Source organism: Tachypleus tridentatus, chromosome 11 (assembly GCF_004210375.1).
Source record: "Tachypleus tridentatus isolate NWPU-2018 chromosome 11, ASM421037v1, whole genome shotgun sequence".
NCBI lineage: Eukaryota > Metazoa > Arthropoda > Merostomata > Xiphosura > Limulidae > Tachypleus > Tachypleus tridentatus.
The window spans coordinates 69043323-69068074 of NC_134835.1; the positions used below are offsets into that span (position 1 = coordinate 69043323).

At 31.0% G+C, this 24752-nt stretch overlaps 1 protein-coding gene across 9 annotated transcripts in view; it reads left to right on the plus strand.

Moving 5' to 3' along the window:
* Positions 1–24752, plus strand: part of Uvrag (UV-resistance associated gene) — a 40430-nt gene that overhangs the window by 1037 nt on the left and 14641 nt on the right. Inside the window, exons 2-8 of one of the 9 annotated variants that reach the window (XM_076467765.1) lie at positions 2879–2994; positions 3578–3652; positions 6344–6528; positions 12341–12452; positions 19297–19331; positions 21838–21901; positions 24322–24419. In XM_076467765.1, the coding sequence (XP_076323880.1) occupies positions 6460–6528; positions 12341–12452; positions 19297–19331; positions 21838–21901; positions 24322–24419 (378 nt within the window). In that variant the 5' untranslated portion in view covers positions 2879–2994; positions 3578–3652; positions 6344–6459. Of the gene's footprint in view, positions 1–2878; positions 3019–3577; positions 3653–6343; positions 6529–12340; positions 12453–19296; positions 19332–19610; positions 19680–21837; positions 21902–24321; positions 24420–24752 lie in introns of those variants that run through there. The other 8 variants (XM_076467768.1, XM_076467766.1, XM_076467763.1 and 5 more) reach the window with 8 other exon arrangements.

The window sequence follows — 24752 nt, forward strand, 5'->3', positions numbered from 1 at the left end:
TATACACACTGAGATAGTGTAAATTTTAAATATTACTCTGGTTTTGACTCCTGTTAATTTGATAATTATTTGCTAATTTGCTGAAGTGTTTTTGTTTGGACATTTGTATTACATCTACTGTTTTATTATTGTTAACTTGGTTTAGTACCAGCAACTCATTTTAAAATATCCTTTTTTTTAATGCCACATGTTAACATATCTTTACAGTTCACTTGTGTGTAAATGTGTGTGAATATTTTTCATTGACAGTCTATCTTTAATAATTTACTTGTGTAATAGAAGATTTTAACTAAATTGTATCATTTATTCCAGTAAAGCTATTGTTACGTTTCCATTTTTCAGAACATATTCATTCCTCTCTTAGGCTTGTGTATAGTGTTGGCTTTTACTATTGCTAATGGCAACTTGTTCCATAAGTGAATTAGTATGTTGAAGAAAAAGAAAACTATATATATATGTATATCTTAACTGGAGCCTAGCTGTCATTTACAAATCTTATACTTGCGTATTTCCTCTGGTCCCACAATCTTCAGACTAAAGCATAAAGAAACCAGAGCCTTTGTATTTATAATTAAGTAATAAGCTATTTACAGCCCTCAAACCCATACAGAATTGGTCAATCTTTTTCTAATACCATCATATACATGCAAAAATATTTGTTAGTTTTATTATAAAAAACTTTTCTTTCAACTATTATCTCAGTAGTGTCATTTGTATTTAGCTACTGGAATTGTCATACACCTTGTAAATATAGTAAATAAACTGGTAAATATCATTCATTAAGGATAAAGTTTTTAATCTGTAATCAAGAAACTAATAATTGTATTATTAGATGTAGTAAACAAATAACAATAGTAAGAAAGTTGTGGTAATTTGTTTTTAAGGCTAGTGAAATCTTCTATAAGAGTACTACTATGTAAAGATTGTAGCAATCTTATAACAGAATGGATTTCTATGTTTAAACAATGTAGGGATGCAACTTAAATGATGCATATAGCCAGGGGTTTTGCATTTTAGACTTATTTTTATAGTGCCTCAAAAAACTAAAGGTTAACTTGGCCTAAGTTTTCAACATTTATTATATAAGAATTTGGGCAATCCTCATTGCTTTTGTTTGAGTTGTAGAATAGAGGTGAGAGGTGTTAACATAAATGACAATATTAATATTAACTTGTTTCATATTACACAAATTTGATGAACTAACACCTAGTATAAAACTAGGACACACAAATTTTTCAGATATTAAAACCTTGAACCCTCCATTGTTTAAGGAAAATTATCAATAATCAATCACTTCTACCAATAATAAATATCAAGCAATAAGGATATCTTTAATACATTATTCCTTCTACAGATACTTTTCTGAACAACTTCTTGTTGGCCAGGGATTTGTCATAAAATGCATATAACTGTAATTCATGTTTACCCTTGGGATACTTTTAGATAAATACTCCACTATTTTAAAATTTAACATTACTTCTGTTTTGGCAGGTACAAAATCACATGCTTAATGATGTATGCAGTAGAGACGTCATATGCTGCAGCTAGACTGGGATGTTTTTCACCCTAGCATTAGTGATAACACATCTTTAGAAATTTTCAGTTTGATTTTTAAAAACATAACTTCCTACTCATTTTTCCAACTATATATTTCATGCTGAATATTTGAACCTTTTAAAGGAATGTTTTTATATTTAACAAAGATCAGTACTACCAATGATATAACCTAACTGCAAACATTGTAGAATTCTGACAACTTTGTACAAAAATTTCTAGTATTGGTTTTAAAAAAACTAACTAACTTTGCATTAACCTCCCCAAGCAGTAAGAGTAAATTTATTAATTTCATGTCTTCTAAAATTCAAGGTACAATCATTCAAAGTCATAGAGATTTCATACGTATCACTGATACCTAAGGTAATGAGAGGTTTAAAAGGAGATGGAGAGCATTAGTTAAATAATAGTTTTAAAGATGAGTCTGTCATATTTAAATATAAATATAGTAGATTCAAGAACAGGCTTAGCTGTTATTCTAATGTTAAGAATATTGGGAACAAAATAGGTGAGTTTAATGTTCTACTTAAAATAGAATAACACAAGATAATGGGAATTACTAAAACTAGTTATACTTAGAGAACACTGATAATAGGAATTAATCCGATGACTGACATAACTGAGGGCATGAAGAAAAATGGGGATAAATGTTCAAGAAGCTGAAATTTACAGATATGTAGGTTGAAGGATTTACTGAACTGTAGGAAAATTAGAGATTTTATTAAAAAAGGACATTAAGAAATCCAAAGGAGAAACAGCTGACTGATATTAAAAATAACATTTTTTTATATATAATATTAAAGGTTAACAAAAATGTTAAAATGTGAATCTGGACCTCAAAGAATGTCTATGAGAAGGATTTTGTTGAAGACTGTGAGATCAGTGAGGTTTTAATTTTGTCTTCTGTTTTTGCAAGAAATGGTTGTAGAAACATTCCTGATCTTGAGTGTTACAATAAACTGTTGTAATGGACCTGAATGATTCAGATATTAATCCATTGGTAATGTATAGAACGAATGAGAAGTTTAACTACCCTGGTCAGACAAGAATCTCATTAGGGTTTTAAAAGAGGTCTAAAACCAGATATAAAAGTCTGTTTCATTTTTGGTTGGTTAATAGACAGTGGACAGAAAACAGAATTGGAGAGTTCTAATATTACTATATTTGGTATAGGAAGTGATAAGTATTGGCTTGAAAATTGTAGGTTGTTCTTGTTTCTGTTATGTAAGAATTATTTTAAAAGAAGTTTTAAATGGAGGATTTAGTGAAGTATAATAAAAGAAACTTAGCATGGATTCAACAAATTTTTTTTTTTTCTCTCAAGGTTGTCAAATACCTAGGCAATGGAAAAGGTCTGAAATTAGTATTACTTCAATTAAAGAAAAAACTTTTGACAAGACAACACACAGAAGATCAGTTAAGCAGTTCATATTGGTAAAGGTTAGGAAGAGACTAGATAATTAGGTTGCTATGATCTATTATAATTTTCAAGTTTTCCATCATATCAGTTTATTTAAATTTCTTATGTTTGTAATGCTGTTTTTTAATTTTATTTTTGATACTTATTGTGATCCAACCTAATTTTTTAATTGTCCACTTTTTTTTCTTTCTGTAAGGAATATGCCTGTCTTTAATATTTAAAAATGATTTTTCACATTTGATCAGTATTCAATTGATATAGTTATCCATTTCACATAAGATAATTCTTCTTACAACTTTTTGATTTTTTTTAAATTTTGGAATAAAATTCTCATTATTTGTTTTTTTCCCATATGAAGTGAAATATCAAATCTAATTGAGCTATGAGCACTTGCATTCAAATGTTCCTCAACCTCTACCCTATTAAACATTTCTACATTAGAAGAAATCTAGGATAGCATGGTTTATACTGTTTCCAAACCACTTGGTGAAGAAAAACATTCTGAATAGTTTCTAAAATGCCTGAAAGTAAAATCAACCATAATTATTACCTCATTAAAAACTGAATTATTTATCTCACTGTAGAGTTTCTTATTAATTTCAGGATTTTCTTCTAGAAGTCTCTAACAGATTCAAACTAAAGGCCTCCCATCATAAGCACTAACAGAAACCCAGACAGGTTTGACTTCATTGTTATCTTCACCTCAATAGGATGGACTCAACTTTTATGTATGAAGCTGTTCTTCCCCTCTTTTTAGCACTCTATCCCTATTCAACAACCTATGATTCTCTATTTCAAAGAAATTCCTCTCATAAGGATTGTCTAAATTTAACCAGGTTTCAGTTATCTGCATTCTATCAAAATTCTATTCTGATAATTGCTCTAAAGTCATCCACTCTTTTTTCAACATTACAATAGTAACAGCTTTGCTTACCATTAATGGTACTTTGGTACATTGTTCCAACACTATAGTTTTTGTTATTTAGGCCCTCATCATTGTCTAGACTTAAGTCAATAGCCATCAAAAAGAAATCAATCCCTATCCTATTTAAATGTAAACAATCCATTCTACAAATCCCTTTTCTATTAAACTGATTCACAACTCCATCCAGCTTAGCATTTGGGCCTAGTGAGCTATTTACAACTTCATTTCCACAATTATGTTCTAGTTGTATCTGTGACAGATTAAGTTATGGCCCTTTTTTTAATATCTTTATCTGTACCTTGTACTTAGCAGTTAGTTTCTCTGATCTACTTCTGTCTGTACCATTAACCTCTCTGTGCACTACAATGACTGAATCACTACAAGTATTCTTTGCTATATCATTTGTTCTGTCAGTTATTCTCTACCTCTGGCCTTGAATAGCATAATTTAATTATTTTCTCCATATTTACCCTATAGATTATCCTATCTATGTACCATACTGAATAATCAACTTTAACAATAACTTATATTTTCATTCTTATCTGCCCCATTGTTCTTCATTTATGTAAACTACAGGCTGAAATTTTATATTTATATTTATTAGAATTATAATTTAATCCACTACTAATAGCCCTATTAGTACTACTATAACTACCTGAAAGTCACCATTAGTTAATGTATTCTTTGCATGAAAATCTTAAGACAAAATATTTACTTGCAAAAAGCAATTCAGTGGGCCTTTAGGATGATACCAGTAGTTGAAGGGTTTATCTTAAAAAGACAGATTAAGATACTTTTTTGAGAAAAGAGGAGTTTGAAGACTTAAAAATTGAAGACTTTTAAAATGTCATTCTGTACACAACTGGCAGTTGCCAGTCCATTCTAGTTTACACCATAGGTGGATCTTATTGAAAGGTACAGAATTATTCTGGAGATTGGGAGGATAAAGGCCTCTGATTTTATTTTTATTTTTTTTGTGCTGAAGACAAGATGAGAGAACACAAGTTTAACATTTGGAAAATAGAAGCAAGAGCCCAGTTCATACAGTTATATTTTTCTAATTGTGTGTTTAATTTATGCAGTGAATTGTTCTTGGGATTAGAATAGAGGCCAGCACTTTGCAAAAGTTTACAGGAGAAATAGATTATTTATTTAAAAAATAAAGAGTGGGTTTAAATTTACTTTTCTCAATGGATCAAATGGCCCCTTTTTTTCTATATGCTCTATTAATTTAAATAACCTTTATGTGCTTCCCAAAATAACCTTCATTTTCTGACTAACTAAAGTGTAGCCAATCATAGGTGAACAGCTCTTCTGTGCCACAAATCATTGCTCTGTATTTGATTGTTCATACAGTCCTGGTCTTTGGTTATTTAATCATTTAATCCCTGAACCCTGTTCAAAACTTCTTGTTCATATCTGAACCAAATAAAATATTAGAAGAGATATATAATATTAAAAGAACTCTTGTACCTCCTGAATACTAATGCAATTAATAATGTCATTAGTTCTAACAAACCCAAAGAAATGGTAATTATTACATTTAAGCCTGCTCAGTTCAATTAACACGGTGTGAGAACTTGTTAGTCTCAAAATACTATTGTTATTTGGAGATCTTTCGTTGAAGCCCAAATCAGAATGTTAAGATATCTACCCAACTAGATAGCTCATCATTGTAACAACTACATAGTTAAAGAAGTCTCAGGTGGACTATATAATTACTCATGTAGTATGTTTTGATTTACCTGTACTTTGTTCTATCCAACTATTCATTCTACTGTGTCTTGTTATCATGAAAGACTCATTCTTTTATTGCCTCAATAGTAGTAATTGTTTTAAGATCAATATATTCAAACTGAAATTTTAGATATGAAAAAAATATTTGACTTTATATTTAAGTTTTTCTTTTCAACAAACTATAATTTGGAAGTTATGGTTTTATATCAAGAAAAATTTTATAAAAATAATATATTGAATGAATATTCAATTTGGTTTCAAGCTGCTGTAACTGACATTACTTTTGTTGAATTCACAAATGTTTTTACATTGTTCAACATAAATCATTACAGCATTATGGTATCTGAGAAAACAATATTTGATTTTAAATTTATCCTTCACCTTAAGAAACAATTCACAGTGGAAGTACATAGAACAGTACTATAAACAACAGTTCTGTTGCAGGAAATAGTTACAAAACTTGAGTTAATGTACATAATTTACTGAAATTTATTGCAAAGTAGTAAAATTGAATTTATTAAATAATTATGTACCTAACTGATGTTTACCTTTCAGTTATTTTATGTACTTTTTATACAATAATTAAAGGTTGTGAGTTTTTATTCATTCTTTTCCAGTCCATGTTGGCTTTTCAGACACATGGCTTCACCTATTTGATTTGTTTGCTGTACTTAATTTTTATAAATACAATTTTTCTTCTTTTATAGTGTACAAGTTTTAAAAAAGTCTGATTTCAATTCTACATATATAATGTGAATGATGGAGAGCAAGCAATGAAATAGAAATTTTAAGACTTCACCAAGAAACATTTGGCATTCTTGAAATGTCTGGAGTTCATTATCAATTTGATACTCGGATCCGAAGGCAGCACGTGCCCTTAATTACTCATCAGGTAAAGATGTGCAGTTATATATTTACAAAGATTATACATGTGAAATAAGTATTAAAAAAATGCTTAATATCTTAGGTTGTGATTCTTAATATAAACAAAATATTTTGAAAGTTCTTGAATAATGAAAAATAAAATACTAAAACTAGAAAAGAAATGGAGTCAGTATTTATCCTGTTAAGTTTTTTTTTGTTTAAAATGACTAAATGTTTTCTTCACTAATTAATGTAGTACAGTGTAGTAATTGCTTATTTAATCATTTATTAGATTTTCTGAATGATTTTATTGAAATAAACACTGAAAAAAGGGATTTATTTTAGCTTTACTTGTAAAATATATAAATCTAATTTTATTTTAAAAAATAAACTTTGAGCACTATCACAAAATTCTGTCGGTGTTGAAAAATATGAATGGATAATAGAAAGCTTGTGAAGTCACTGTTACTTTAGTTACTCAAGAAAAATCCAGAGATGTGTGTGTAAATATAAATTATCCAGCAAATTAATATGCTTTATCTGGTTAATATAAATTGTTTTATTTTTTAAACAAAGCAAGATTATATGCATTCTTAAATTCCAAACTTGTCTTCACATATTAAATTACTGTTGGCATTTTCTACCATAAGTATTAGAAAACCTTTCACCTTCTTGTTTCAGGAAAGTATGTCTATCATTTCAAAACTAAAAGAATTTTCAATCCCAAAGCCACTTAAAAAGAATGCAAGAATGACTAAAGAGAAAAAAGGACTTATTCTGTTGAGGTCACCATAAGTTCTTAAGCAATGAAAATCAAACAAGAGTATATTTTGAATAACTTTTTGTATACTTGTGCAATAAAATCTTGAAAGAATAAAAATACTGTCACATACATGTAGAGTACATGCAACACATCCTATTTCTGGCTATAAGCAGTTTTGGTGATGAGCAGTGTTTAAGCTACTATAATTAACCTTGTTTGTCTGCAGAATGTAGAAATCATATCATCAACAAGTATGATCTGTGAACTCTCAATGTTTCCACAAAATTTGATTCATATCACCTGTATCATTTTGTGCTCCAGTAAAAATATATTCTTAAATATCTGGATTATAGAGCTAGTTGGCCCTGTGATTAGACCCCTAGGTATTGAAGCTGCTTTAGAATCTGTGCAATACCACAAAACATTCTCTGCAATTTCAACTGTGCTAAGGGGTCATAAGATGCTGCTTACTGGACAGCAGTTCAAAATTACAGATGATGACAGATAACCTTAGTAACTTTCCTCTAAGTACATGATACAAATGCATTCTTTTTTAATTTTGTTCTCTGTGATGGTCAAGAAGTTGCTGATACTCTCATCATTGCCAATACTCTTGGCAAAACCTTTTCTCGTGCATCTAGCACTTCTGCTTCATCCCTCACCATCTTAGCCATCAGACACAGGCAGAATGATTGCCTCTTTCCTTTTGGGCTGATTGTCTCAATGTCTATAATTGACTCTTTACCCTGGCATTACTCAAGCTTGCTCTGTCAGTCTGGCAGCACATCAGTTGGATTTGATGATATTTATTATAAAATGCAGTGCCATCTCTCTTCTGCCTGTCTTGCTATTCTTATAGTTGTTTTTAACCAGGTCTGGCAGAAGAATGTTCTTCCTGATGCTTGGTACCATGCTATTATACTCGCTTTTCCTAAGCCTGGGAAGGATTCCAAGATTTTTCTAAATACCATCAAATTGCTGTTACGAGCTGTTCTGTAAGATCTTAGAGAGAATGGTTATTGTTCATCTTGTTTGATTTCTCAAATCAAAAAATCTCCTTTCACCTACTCAGTGTGGGTTCCAGTGACAGTGCTCCACCATGCCCATCTGTTTCAACTTGAAACATCAATCAGGGAAGCCTTTCTAAAGCAATGTCTTGTTTCTGAATTTTTTTACCTTCAAAAAGTTTGATACTACATGGAGGTATGGCATCCTGTGAGACCTCTACTCAAACAGGTTACATGGTCATTTGGCCATTTTTATTAAACATTTTTTAATTAACTAGTGATTCCAAGTCTGTGTGGGCTCAACACTTTCCTATTCTTTCACAGCATTACACTTTTCATTATAAAGATTAATGCCATTTGTGGACAACACTCCCCTACAGTTGTAAGTGATTTCTATGTCAATGACTTACACATTTCATGTCAGGAGTCAAGCGTGAGCTTTATTGCACAGCAACTACAGACTGGTCTCAATTGCTTACTGAAATGGACTGCAGCAAATGGTTTTACCTTTTCTCGCTCCAAAACCACTTGCATGCAATTCTGCAGCCATTGGACTTTCACCCAGATTCTGAGCTTTATCTCGGAGAAGTTGTGCTTCCTGTGGACCCTGAGGCAAAGTTCTTGGGGCTTATCTTTGATTGAAGCTAATCTTTATTCCACATGTCAAGTGTACAAGAGCACTGAACATCCTCCATGCCCTCATTTGATCAAAAACTGGACCATGGGTCTCTGGTTTGGCTCTGCCAGGAGCTTCCGCTCTGCACAGGGGCCTTAGACACTTCTCCAGTCCAGAGTTTGTACACTGAGTCTCATAAACCTCCTCTATACCTTCACCATTTGCAACTGTCTTTTTCTGTATGCTTCAAAACTTCAATCCTTACCACAGCATCCCACCTAGGGTTGTGTTTTCTTTCCTCATTGAGCCATGCTTTTTTCAAAATAGACAATCTACCATTATTCCTTTTGTCCTTCGTATTCAGGAGCAATGGGATACATAACTGTATCCACTGATCAACCCATCCTACCATGGTTAATTACCATTCCCAAATGTGACTTATCTTTGAGTCATCTGAAGATGGCAGATACTCCCAATTAGAAGTATCACCATCTATTTGCTGAACATCTTTCGAACCATCCTTCAATTTCCATTTATACAGATGGTTCAAAATCAGAAGACTTTGTGGGCTCTGGTTTCTTGTGATTCAGTTGTTGCACACAAAATTCCCTGTACAGTTTCTGTGTTCACTGTCGAGTTGTAAACCATTTCATTTGCCCTGGATCACACAGAAGCTATGCAGTAAATGAACTGTACTATTTATACTTACTCATTTAACTTTATATTGGCCATAGAATTGCTTCATATTAGTTCTCACTCTGTTCTCGTCTATATTCAAAACTGTGGGGCCCACTTTTCTCTATCATCTACTTCTATATAGTGTTTCTTGATACCAGGCCACATCAGTATTCACAGGAATGAGCTTGCTGACATTGCAGCTAAATCTGTCTGTGCTGGTACTATCATGGCTGTGCCTGTTCCATACATGAACTATGGTCCTGTATTCATAGCTCGGCTCCATGTCAGTTGGCAGTTGACTTGGAGTGAACAACTTAATAACAAGCTTTTCCAAATGGAACCTTCTGTTGCTCTTTGGCCGTCTTGCTTTTGTAAGGATTGGAAGGAGGAAGTTGTTCTGGCTAGGCTATGCATTGGTCACAGTTTTTAACTCATCATTTTCTTTTATCTGGGGCTGATTCACCAATGTGTGGTTTACATAAGTCACAATGTCCATATTTTACTGTCATGCTGTCATTATGATCGAGAGACACAGCACCATTTTAAACATATTTTTACTCTTGGTTCACCCTCGATGTTGGTAATGATGACTCTGTCCACCTCAGTTGTGTTTTTTAAATTTTTAAGGACAATTGGTCTTTTCAACTCTAAGATTTTAATTTGAAAATTGGACTGTTTTGTTTTAAAATGATTGTTTTACTTATTTTAATGAATTTTTTTTAATTTTTACTGGTTATTTGGTGCAGATAGCCCAGTTGCTTTGCACCAATTAAATGTTAAACAACCAATCTTAATATTGAGAAAGAAGCATCCCCTCCCAGTGCATATATTTAATTAATTAACAATGTTCTTAATAAGATGTGACTAATAATAATACTTTGTCTCATATTTTTTAGTTATAGTTGAATGTTCATATTTATTTTCCAATTAAGCTGTATTGTGTTGTGTTAATTTGTTCTGTTTTGCTGTTTATTTGTTATATTTATTAGCTATGTTTAATTAATCAATGGTTTATGCTAAAAAGACTGGCTCTTTATCTGCAGGGAACAGCTTCTGTGAAACAGATTTGTTTTTATTAAATCAGCTACATATTTTTTATTGTTTACAAAAGGGCGTTCTTGTAATACAGACTTATGTGTCAGGTCATCCCATAAGTAATGTCTGAAAATTTAATACAGAAAGTGCATCATTGTTTCTGTTTTTGTAGAAGGCTTTAATGACTAAAATGTGTAGTAGGACATGTCTGAACATTTTTATACAACTGCAAGAAATTAACCCCACTCCACTTTGTTAGATCATTAATCAAATAAACTCTTATGAAGATGGATGTGTGAGGATCACATCAGGCATATGATGCTTTATGAGTGTAAAAAAGGCAATAGTACAGCAGAAACTACATGAAACATTTAAGGTGTTTATGGAGCTGAGCCTCTCAATAAAATGAAATATCAAAGATGGTTTCAGAAGTTCAGGTTTGGTGACTAAATCTTAAACGAAGTGCAACGTTCAGGTCGTCCTGTTAAGTTTAATGATGACTTTGTGCTGGCTGCACTTGTCGACAATTGTGCTGTAACAGTTGAAGAACTAGCACATAAACTTTATTCAATGCTTTCAACAGTTCACAGTTCATCTGTAACAGCTTGGAAAGGTGTCAAAACTTTGGAAATGGGTCCTCCATGATTAGACACAAGCCAACCTTAGAGCAAGAGTGGACATTTGCATTTCCCTGCACTCTTGTGAATGTAACTCACCTTTTTAGAACAGGTAAGTGACTGGAGATGAAAAATAGATATTTTATAAAAATTTTAAGTGCTGCAGACCATGGCTCAGTGCAGGTAAACTGGCTAAAGCACAGCTCAAAATGGACCTCCACCCCAGGGGGAAAGTCTTGTTAAGTGTTTAGTGGGATATTGTTGGTGTGATCCATTTTGAGTTGCTGCCACTCAATGTAACAATTATATCAGACTTCTGTTGTCAACAGTTAGTGCTTGAATGTTGCACTGAAAGAAAAGAGGCCTGCTTTGAACAGTCATAAAGGTGTTGTGTTACACCAGGATAATGCACAGCCCCATACAGCAAGGATCACATCTGAAAAGATTGAATGGCTAGGCTGAGAAAAAACTTTCACATCCTACTTATCTAATTATCATGTGTTCAGGAGTATCTTGACAGAAAAGAGCTTGGAGCACATGATGATGTCAAAACTATCCTCTCTTTATTCTTTTCCTCCAAACCCCAAGAATTTTATAGAAGTGACATTCAGAAGCTTGTGAATCATTGGTAGGAAGTAATTAATAATAATGGAACATACATTGTTGATTAAATGACATTAAAAGCATTTGAAATCTTTTCTCTTTTTCTCAACCTAAAATTGGACATTACTTAATGGATGACCTGATATAAAACTGAATGAGTATCACATGTAAAATAAAATGAATGCATGAACAAAGTATATTGTTTTAAAACATAAAACATGGCATGATTACTGTTACATATCAGACATTTTAAAACTAAATGTGATTTTTTTATGTCATTATATGTATTGCTTGTAAATTGAAAGGATTTTTAATCAAATATATAATAGTAGTTGTGGTAAAATCATCAAAAAACTGTGCACATAATACTGTTGCAGGTTTAAAATATTTGTTACAGCCCTTCCCTATGGAAGTGTTTATAAGAAATGTGTTAAAATTGCTTTTAATCAATACAATTTTGCACCTGTGTTTCACACACTAATATTATACTTAGCAAGTGTGTATTCCCTTTTGTATTTCAGCACAGGCTCAGACATCTGCGTTGTGTGTGTGCTCGAAATGTTCAGATAAATTTTGGTGCTAGTGAGGGTTCTGGATTGTATTTCACACTCCACCAGGATCACAGTTCATCAGGTCTGTTTTGGTGTTTTAAATTAAGAAATTTTTGGTGTTTAGAAAGTGAAATTCTTCAATACTTTTCACTTGGATTATAATGTATCATGATTTGTTATGAAGAGGTCTAAAGTTCTTTCAACTTATTTCACATATAACTTATGTAACTGAACATTAATTTCAAAGATCTCTGTCCTTATTATAAAACAGTAATTATGTTATTTGTATTAACAGTTTAAAACTTAAGTCAGTTGTGGTGTATTTTTAGGGTCACATGATTTGCTCCAATGTCTTGATCAGACTGGCCTCTATTTTAGTCATTAAACTGAAAATATAATATTGCAGTGTTAAGAATGTAAGACATTTATTTGATATTTTATTTTATTTTTCAAAGATATACAGCTGTGAGTAAGAAAATTGCACTTGCTGGTAATGCCTCGTTAGACCTCTGAGAAATATTGTTAGCATCAAAAACATCAAATTAAGAAATCAATTTAAAGCTGTTTCAATAAATACTGTTCTGATATTAAACAGTATTTCTTTAATTTTGGTTAGTCTGTTTGTTATATTCCACCATACTACTGCTGCCTTTTTTATTCCATTATCTTATGCAACTGTTTAACTTTTATAGTAGTAGGTATTACAACAGCCAAAAGAAAGGTGAAGTTACTCAGATGACTGTCAGACATTGTAACTTTTAAACATTACTTAATTTATGGTAATAAAGAAATATTAGCAAGACTATCCTCAGATTTTAACTTGCTATTTAGAAAATGTTTTCTATTTAAGACATTTTAAGTTCAATAATTAACACAATATTATTCTGTATCTTATATATTCTAGATTCACTTTTCTACATATACTAAGATTTCAATATGTTTAAGTTAAAATTATCTGAAGAAAAACAGACCAAATTAACCTACGACAAATTAGTGTCTTTGGTCAGTCATATGGAATCTTCGAAACTTGCCTCTTTTTCACTATTGTGATATGTTCCTTGCCAATCTGATTTTTTCCATACATTTTTTTCATTAGATGAATCCTCAGCTACAATTCTTCTGTGATATTTTTTTGTGAATTGGAGGTTGTATAGTTACTAGTTTTCAGTTAGTCCTTTGTTTTAGAGTGAATGGATTTTGAAATGAACCGGTTTTATTCAGCACATTTTAAAGGGCGAAATGGAGGGTGAGTGTCAGCCAGTGACCTCAGTAATTTCATATAATGAATCATATTACTTATCACTCGTATCCTTTCCTAGTTAACAAGGATTGACTGTGTATAGGATTGTGACTGGAATGATAACTTTGTAGTTTTTGGATGTTGTTCTGCATCTGCTACTTCTCAGCTGTAGTGAATTGTTTATTTTTTGCTTGCCTGTGTATATACTGTTATATGGTGCGAAAATCTAGCCAGGTATCAGACAACAGAAATTACCTCTTAAACCATCTGATTTTGGAACTTTTTTGGAAATTGAAAGTTTTTAGGATGCTTTATTGGTTGATAAAGCTTCTTGAATTGCATGATATTTATTGAGTATAGATAGAATGAAATATTGAAGTAGTTAGTAACTGAAAATTATTACTAACATTTGATAGTTTTAAAGTATTTAAGTTTATTTTCAATTTCACAAATGGTTTTGAGAATGTTTTCATATTTCATATGTTGTGTATAAATAACTGTACGAGTAGCACACCAATAGCACTTAAGTTGTGAGTACTTTATTATCACCATTTTCCAAGTTATTTTCATACTAGTGACATTATCTCTCGAACTTCTAATAGTTCTAAATAGTTCAGTAGTAATGCTGCAGAATTGATCATGATGAAATATGGAATGTGGATGATGTAGATGAATTGATAACAGATTGACTGTGGAAAGTTTGTTATACAATCAATTACTGCTTTACTGCAAACCATCACTCAATTTTAAAGATTGTTTGAGACTTAAAAAATCTCTCAGGTGACTGACTCCCCCATGTTCATGTTGTCCTGTAGCAGTTCCATACTCAAAATGGCATCACAATCTACTATACATTCATTCATACCCATACTAAACACAATATTGACTCCAATTCTTGATCAAATTCATCAGTAAATGCCACTGCAAACTTTAAATTTTGAATCCCCCACACCCAATATATTTTGGTGTTTTTGTTTGTTTTTTGAAAACTATATTTTATCTTAAAGAAGTGTTGGTACAATCCACCAAAAGGAGATGAAAACATTAGGAAAATATTGCTTTTGTGATTAGCTGATTATGCTTATCTAGACACTAAAGTTTCTATTGTAGACAAGCTGCTCCTATGTACTGCTTTATCCATTTTAATTTTATAAGGTGTTCAACTGAGCATGAATGGCTGTGGGGCAATACAGTAAAGTGTACACAGCTCATTTAGTTGCATTATCTCATGTATTGTGAGATGTTTGCATGTGTATACACATATAGGCAGATGGGAACTCACAACAAAAACAAACATAGACAGTACAAATATTTAAAGAGATTAATATCTGGTATAGATGCTTATAAAAATAAAACTTGGCTATCTCAACTTCTTACTAGTAAACATTTGGTAAGAACTAAAACAATTAAATTTACAAAAATAAAACTTAGAATTTTCATCATTACTTGTCACAGTTGAAATGCTACCCTTTCAATTATGCATGTACATGCCTAAGGCCATCATTAGACAGACATAGCTAATCAAGTCTAGGAAATACTGAAGGCTTAGCTACCATAAGAAAAGCAGGAAAATCTGATTTAAACAGAACATAATAATGATAACTGTTAACCAAACTTTATGAAAATTATGGTCAGTATGAAACAGAATAACAGAAAATTAATTAAGGCTAGTTTTGTCTTTTTCCATCTCAGAACAAACTAGGGGTATTAACAACAATACATATTAGCAGTGTGTATGTTTGTACATGTGCAGTGCTCAGGCATTGTGACATTACAATGTGGTAGTATATGTGAGAGTTCTAATGCAACTCTAGTCTTAATATAGGCTATACATTACTGTACTTGGCAGCATTCAAAGTTGATTAAAATGAAAACATTGAAAACATGATTTAGCATTTGATGTTTTGTTTAAAAATTTTACAGGTCATTGACTGTTCATTTCCTTAAAATACTATGTAACATCAACTTGATTTGAACTTATCTTTTACAATGTAATGAAAAGTAAGGCATTAAAAATTAGCTGCATTCCATTAGTTATGACTGGAGCAGGTAAATGAGATACCATCCATTATGACTGCAGAGGAGATAGTGAAACAGATCTGCTGTTAGAAAGGATTTATTGTTAGTTTTAAGGACAAGACCTTTTTATTTTTCCTTTTTCTATTGATTTCTTTTTGTGCATGTTTTTAGTTTGTTTTGGTTCTGAATGTGAATTTAAACATTTTTCTCCAAATTTGTTCATTTCCCTTAATGTTTAACATTTACCATAACATTGTAGAATATTGGACCTATTAGCTGTTTCAACCTCTAAACTAAATTCTAATAATTATAAAATATCTTGTAGCTAGCTCTTATCATTCATATACTTACCAAAAATTTTCTTCAACTCACTTCAATTTATTGCCTCTACAACACCAGAAGGCAATTCATTCCAAGGGCCAACCACTCTGCTAGAAAATTGAAATTGTCTTAGCTGAAGATAACTCTTACCCTGCCAAAATTTATATTTGTCCCTAGTCTTACTCTTCTCTGCATTAAGTATGAAAAAAGATGATGCATCAACACTATTAAACCCCTCTACAATCTTAAACATCTCAATCAGACCCCCCTAACTCTCCTTTTTTTCAAGAGAAAACAATGAGAGACTGCCACTCCTCACATGACAATTCCTCCACCCAAGGCACCATTGTAGTAACCCTTCTTTGAACTCTTTCCAATAATTTGATGCTTTTTCTAAGGTAAGGAGCCCAAAACTAAACACAGTATTTCAGATGTGGCTTAACCAGTGACCTATACAATGAAATTATAACCTCTTTAAACTTGTAATCATTATGTTTGTAGATACAATCTGAAATCTTATTTGCCCTACCCACTAGCAACAGCACACTGCTTGAATGGCTTTAGAGTGATTGACTGCTACACCAAGATCTCTTTCCTTCATTGCACAGTTAAGGTTATTTGCATACAGATTACACTTAAAATTCAAATTATTAATTATTATACCTAACGTGCATTATCTTACATTTATTATAATTAAAACCCATCTACCGTTTATTTGCTCAACTTACTGATGATCTAAATCCTTTTTTAAATCAGCATCTTTTTCATCAGGAACTTTTAGTAATTTATTGACTGTTATTTCATCTTTGTTACTAATGTAAATAAAAAAGAGCAAAGGTCCTAAAACTGAACCCTGAAGTACCCCACTTGTGACATTAATCCAGTTTGAATGAATTCTATTTGTAACAACCCTCTGCTTTCTTCCTTGCAATCACTCTTCTATCCAATATGCTAACTTAACTCCACACCTACAGAGATATATTGTTTTACAAGTTTTGATAAGCACTTGATCTAATGCTTTCTGAAAATCCAGATATATCAAATCTACACTCTCATCTACATAAACCTTTTCAAAGAATTTCAAAAGATATGCAAGACATGGTTTTCCCTTAGTGAAGCCATGTTGACTATCCAATGAAATATTAAACCTTGTTAAATAACTTTGCAAATTATCTTTTAACAGACATTCCAAATCTTTTACCACAAATGATGTAAGAGATATTGGGATAATTTTTATCACCTACCTTGAAAAGAGAAGTTACACTAACATTAAACTGAAAATGAGCTGTTAAATATATTAATATAAGAATTGCAAGTTCAGCAGTCACCATGACATAGAAAGTCTGTTTATGAATGGCGTATTCTTTTGTGGCTAGTGTCACACTATTAAAGAATAAAAATTCTTGAAAATGTGGCATTAGTTGGCAAGAAATGACAAAAAATCCAGGAAAACTTGACTGTATGCAGACAAGTGTGTGTAAAGATTTCAGCAGTTGTGACTGGAAAATTCCATTTTCAAAACCTAGTTGCAGTATGATGCAAAAAAGAAACTTGTTCTGCAAAACATGTGAAGCACATGGTTCACCCAAACAACTATTAATTCAGACTTATAGCTCTCACTGCACAAAGAGCATTTAATCATCCAGCAACACAATGTTGCACTTGAAATTAAGAGTTAAGTCAGCATCAACTGGACCTTCACAAGCTGAGAGGATGGAACAGCAAATGAACAAGCAAGTCTTTTAAAAGCTTGTCAACCTTGACAACCCTTCCAAGAACCCTACAGACCCAGAGAGGAGGAAGCACATTCAGTTGAATAAAGACAAAAAATTGCCAACTAAGCATTAATTGTACTTTTTTGAAAATAAATAAGATATAAAAACATCAACTTTCTTCTGATTGGGTCTTTTTAAAGTCCTTGTTTTTTAATTATCTTGTAATTTGATTTTTTTCTTAAGGGCCTATGCTTTTTTGGACAACCAATAGAGCCTTCCAGACAACTTCTGATTAGGTCAGGCTGTCCTTTAAACAGCCTGGAAGTTTTCTTAAAATCACGTCCTGCCATCAAATGTCATGTTGACCATTACATGAGGAGCTTCAGTTATTAAGATACTGATAGTATGCTGGACATTGTACTCTTAATACTCAAATTTTATTCTGGTTGCTTATAACTGGGAAGTCTATATCTTGGACATAGCTTGTGATGGAAGACCTGTATCTAAGAACTTGTAACAATGTGGGAATGAGAGTAGCTTGCATAAATAGTGTGAGCATAGATGCAATCTTTTAGTAAGGCAACACTTTACTTATGAATCTAGCAATGCCATCTTTATGGGATTCTGGCACACATCAACTTGGTTGGAATGGAAGTGATGACATATTTGGTGTGAAAATAATAATACATCCAAACTTAATAGGAACATTGTACACCTTCATCAAAGAAGTGACAATAAGACTGATGTTTTGTCTTTGGCCTGGTGCTTATGTTGAATTTTTTCTTTGCAGTTGCAGGATGAAAAGTAAACAAATATTTCACCTAATTTCAAATGAACAGTCCTTGTACTTTGCTTTGTCATTTTGATGGTGAAGTTAATCCAAGTCTAGTTTAAGTGTGTTATATAGTGATATTGCAGCATATTTACATATTATACAGCCATCATATTCAATCTGTTTGCTTGGACAAACCTGTGGTTGAAAAATTGCTACCACTGGTTAATCATAAATTATCCTATAAAATAATTGCTTCTGACAGTTGTGTGTATTTTCTCTATATATTTTACTCTATAATTATGAAGATAATTTATTGTTATTAAAAAAAGAAAATTCACAGTGTTAAAATAAAGATCCATTAACTGGACAGTTGACAGTATATGCCAATTCAGTTAACTGATTGCCACTCCAGATTATATCAAGCTTTTACTTCATAAAGATGTGCTCAGTTGAATATGAAAGAAGATGAAAGGTTGGAAAAGATCAGTGTCATATGTGTACAGTGCATTTTCAATGGAATACAGTATTATACTGTATATCAGTACAGATTTATGGTCTTTTAAATAATAGAAATTCTTTAGTTTGTTTTCAGAAAAATGTTATTCAAATTGTTATCACAATACAAATGTTTATATTACAAGTATGTTCAATATATAGTCCTAAGAGGTTGAGGCCACTGAATCTTGCAGTAGTAATCAGTTTGGTTCTATAACAACTTTATTATTTGGTATAAGAAGGTTTAACTTATTTTGATGCTATTTTGTGGTCTTGTTTTATTTTATTCTCTAAATCTTTATAATTAGTAAAAATATTTACATTTTTTTTCTCTCTCTGTCTTTATTGTTTTTGGAATTAGCTTTCTACACAAGTGAACTTGTTCAAGATTATTCAGTAAGTATTATTTGCCTTCGTAATTCAATAGTATGAACTATTTGGAGATTTTAAAACTTGTTCCTTTAAAAATAGGGTACATTGAACAGTAAATAAAGTAAAAAGTAAATTATTTGTGCAAAAAATTACTGTTAATACCACAAATTTGTTTTTAATGACAATCAGTGATAGAACTTTAAACAGTCTTTTGATATATATACAGAGACAGACGACACTTTGTGAGAAAGATGTTTTTTATTCCATGTTGCTCTGTGAACTACGTCTTCCATCACTGATTAGTTAATGCTGATGTCAATGATTGTGAACTATACATTTTTTTTGTAAGAAGCTTCTGCAAAAGACAGCAAGGTCAGTCTTGGACCAAACACCTTGTCAAACATTTCATAAATTAAAATTATGGAGATCTTTTGGAGCTACATTTGGGTTTATGACACATACATGATTTAACTTTATGGTACCCATATTGGATTTACCCTGCTAAAAGAAAGGCTGCACCACTGAATAAAACAAAAGTATAGCAAATCAAAAATTTTGATTCTGGTCTGACTTCAACATGCTTCAAATTAATGCATAACTATTTATGAATTTTCTCAGTTTTTACTGTCCATAATACAGCATTCATAGATCCATAGGAGGGAAATAGAAATAGTTTAGAAAAATAAAGCTAATTTAAACTCCTGGTCTGGCATGGCCAGGTGGTTAGAGAGCTGGACTCTCAGTCTAAGGGTTGCAGGTTTGAATCCCTGTCCCACCAAAGATACTCATCATTTTAGTTGTGGAGACATTATAATGTGATGTTCAATTCCAATATTTGTTGGTAAGAGTAACCCAACAGTTACCAGTAAATGTTGATTACTATTACTAGCTGCCTTCCCTATAGTCTTTCACTGCAAAATTAGGTATGGCTAATGCAGATAGCTCTCGTCTAACTGTGCTCAAAATTCAATACAATCATTTTAATGCTGCAAGTATAGTTTTATTGGCTTATACCAACCATCATTTCTCAAACTCTTTTATCATGGTGTGATATACCTGTCTATATCTCAGTTTTTAGAGGACATATGGTAATAATCTAAATACATAATGAAATGTTTTATATTCTTTTTATTTGTATAATTCAACTAGATTGCTGTAGAGATTATACTAAGGTATTAGAAAACAGCTTGGTGGTATAGTGTCATAAGAAAAGGTATTTATTAACAGTTTTCAAATTTACACGTTTATTTCATCATTGTATACTTCAATTATGATATTGCTGCTGTAGGGAATGTTTTTTTGTGATACAAGATGAGGTAGGCTGTTAGATCACTTTGCACTTAACAATATGTTTTTATTTTTTTAACATAAGACATACTGTTAGGCTTATATTTTTAAATACTACATTCTTTATTCAGTCTCTTAGAAGAATATATAATACTGTTTCAATCTCACTGTCTCCCACTTCCATTGCTAATGACATTCAATAAAGAGATCATGGGTTCACTAGGATGCTGTTTGTTGGTAAAGCATGATTATAATTAATTACATTTATCATGAGACAATACTGTTTAGGCTTATTATATTTTATAGTACAGTAATCTTTATTCCATCTTTGAATATGGTGGACATAAGATGACAAATGTTATTAAAACCTTTTATTGTTAAGTGCAAAATTATCTTGCTTAACCTAATTCGTTTAACAAACCGCACACAGTTTGGATTTGTTTATGAGGCTGTTGTTTGTTTGGCAGTTTTTACATTAGTATCTGTCGGCCCAAATATATGTTTGAATAGACAAAATTTTCCAGCTAAATTTATAAATATAAAGTAAGTTTAAATCATTGCACATATTAAGTGAAACCTTTCTAATTAACACTCTAAAAAAAAAAAAAAGAGCTTGTTATAGTATTGTATTGAATGCAAGAGAAAATACATACAATGTTCTTTGAGTCAAAACAAAGATAGAATTTAGTTTTATAAAATGAGAGTTGTATATTTTAATTTTGAGAGTTTTATTGTATTTTTCAAAACAAGATTGAAACATAAACTAATGTAATGTTTTTCTTAATTAACATCATGGATTTTCCTTTGTTCTGAGTTGCCACCAAAACATAAATTTTGTGTAGGATCTACTCACAGTTTTAAAGGAAAAATGTAAACATACAACATGAATTTGTATTTATATATTTTAAAGCCACAATCAGGACCATTTCAATCTTCTAAATTTTTAGAATACAGTTTTTAATGATTGTTTTTTAAACCACCTTTAGTTGTGTATACACATTACTTCTTCAACTTTCACTTAAAATAACTGAAGAGTTTTTGACATTAGCCTAGTCTGATGTCCTTCCACTAAAGTTCTGTCTTCTATTATCATTTAGCTGACTTGCAAAACAGTTACTACTTAAGAGGCCATCTGTAAAAATCAGTTTTTTCTGCTTGTCACAGGATACTTTCTGTTGGTTATTATATAGATATGGTTATATATTGCTGTGTTTATTCATTTATTTTTCTTTCCCCTTTTAAGAACCCTACATGGAAACATTTTGAGATGTTGGACTTTGCAAGTAGTGTCAATGCTTCAGCATTGGGTATCCTTTCTAACTTTTATTATTATCATATCTGATTTGTGTGCTTATATTTAAATGTTCAAATATGAATATTTTCTGTTTTTGCATTGACTTCAGCTCTTTCATACCTGGATAGGTACAGTGTATTTCAAGTGCAGAATTGTGCTACTGAAGTAAATAAATGGTAGAAAGTAAACCTGAAGTAATTTTTACACACATGAAAAAAAATAAATAAGGATTGTAATTTATATAATGAAAAAATAGTAATGTTATTTAATTTTGTACACAAAAAATAAAATTACAGTTTTGTGGTTGATTCCAGTTTGCTACAAATCACAAGTGTTTGTGAATTTCCTAACTTTTTCTACTTTTTGCTACTTGTAACTGACTAGGAAAAAATTCCTAATAACTTGAACAAAATAAAGTGCATTTGTCCTCATAACTTAAATACAAGTGTAGTTTTATTAACATTGGTCATCATTGTGTGATGTAAATACTTATAACACAACTTCAAGAAGTCATGAAAGTTCAAACTGGTAAAAGCTTTATATTTTCCAGAATAAAGGTACTTTATTCTTCTGCTACAATTATAGCTCTACTGTTTTTTAATGTTTACTTTATCATTTTATATAAATTGTAATAAATGTTTGTTTGTGAAACAAGATAAGTTATGGTTACTTAAATCATCTTTCATTTGACTGTATCAGGTTTAGTTTTATCATCAAGGCTGTTGTTTGTTAGGCTGTATTTATAATCTTTATAGACTATAATATAGTCTTTATAAGAGACAAAAAATTAAGTTTCACAAAAATTGAACAAACAAAATGCATGTGGTAGTTCTGAGATTTCTTAATGTGTCTATTTTTGTTAAAAATTATAAACATCTTGTTCACAGATAATGGTTTTGTATTTAAGTGTTTTTACAAAATAATTATTTTTCTATTATAGTTACTAGCATTCAAACTGTTAACAAATTGAATGCAAGGTGATTTTAATTTTTAAGTATAACAACTTTTCCTTATTATATAGTTTTCATATTTCATTTGCATACTTTCTAGGACCTCTTAAAAGGATATCAAGTTGTTTTTTTTAACATAAATGTTTATATTTTAATTTTCTCTACCATATAACTAGCTGTTTTCATCAATGTACACTGTATGAAGTGATTAAAATTTGAAATAAAGAAAAATACATTCCTTTTAATATTTTTATGTAATATCTTTAAAGATTGTTCTTTTGATAAATTAATAACTTCAGCTCTTTCTTACATATAGTTAAATGTTAATGTTTTATTTTCTCTTTATTTACTACTTATTATTGAACATAAAACAAGTAAACAGTATTCTTGAGGCATATTATAGTTTCTTTGGGAGACATGCACAACCATTTAGCAAAATTTTCCTTCAGTACATAATATCATAACCCTTGAACAGATGCAAAGTATGATATATATGTAAAAAATGTCTGAACCTTTTAATTATGCATTTTAAAACACAACTGATACATAATTAAGTAAAGTATAACAGTAAGACCTAAATACAATTTGAACTGTATCTAAAGTTTTTAGGTAAAATATTTAAGTAAAAACTATCATAAATACTACAGTTGATCAAGCAACCAACTATTCTAGAGTCAATTACATTTAATCCATGATGACAGCTGTGCCCCAATTTCAAAATAATTGTTAGATTATAATGTAAAATGATCTCTTCCTAATGTATATACATATGAATGTAGCATCTGTATGTAGACTGTAAAGTTCAACAAAATCTGTTGAAGGTGGGCATGGTACTTGTCAGGGATTGAAAAAATGTATTACTTGTTTTAACTGTGTTCATTTGGAAAACTTTGAAATGAATTGAATGAAAAGGTTATGTAAGAAACTTGTTGTCTAGATGTGCTTCTGTTTAATGACCACTGTACTACTGAAGTTACAGAAAGCCAAAGTAGAATATGTTTGTAGTTAATTGGTCACAGCAATACATCTGAAGTTTTATGTAGTTTTTAAAGTTTTATTTTTAAATAAAAGACTTAAAACATGGATAAAATAAAACATGGAATCATAACATACATTATAATATTAATTTCATTCACATATACAGACAGTAAAGGTGTTTAATTAAATTATGAATGTAACATGGTGACTTCTGAGAAAAGCATTTAAAGGGGCTTTCGCTTTGAAAGGCTTAGATGCTGTATTTATTATCAGTAACTTGTGTAGCCTAGTGGTTGATATGTGATGTTGCAGATTGAATGACTTGGGGCTCAAGAAGAGATGCCATTAAACACGCTTTGCACTTTATAGGTACTTTATAAAAATGACAGTCAATCCTATTATATGATTCAGAAAGCTTTACAGTGTTCTTGTTGTGGAGGTACTGCTGCCTGATATTAGTAAAAAATGGGGATATTCAGTATCATACCTTAACAAACTTGATCAGGTTTTGTTGTCAGGTTAAGATATAAATCTGAAGAGCAAGACAGTTGTATGATAGAATGGACAGTTCATCTAACAGGTCTGATGTTCATAAGCGAATTGGTAAGCCAATGATTATATGAGCTATATCAATTGTCATTCTACAAATAAACCAATTATCCAACTGTTTTAAACTTCTTACTTCATTCCACATATAAGATGATAAAAAATGTAAATCTCATAGATAGTTTACCCTACTAATATCTATGTAGTACTTCAAGTACACCTCCTGGTGTGATACATTCTTCAACTGACATTCTGTAGTTTGCTGCAGTATTTCTGTTTGTAATTTGTATATTTATTCAGTGCAAATTATATTTGTCCTGATAAAGTAATTTAAATATAAAGCTGTAAAATTATGGAAATTATGTTAGTTATACACTATCTTCATTTTGG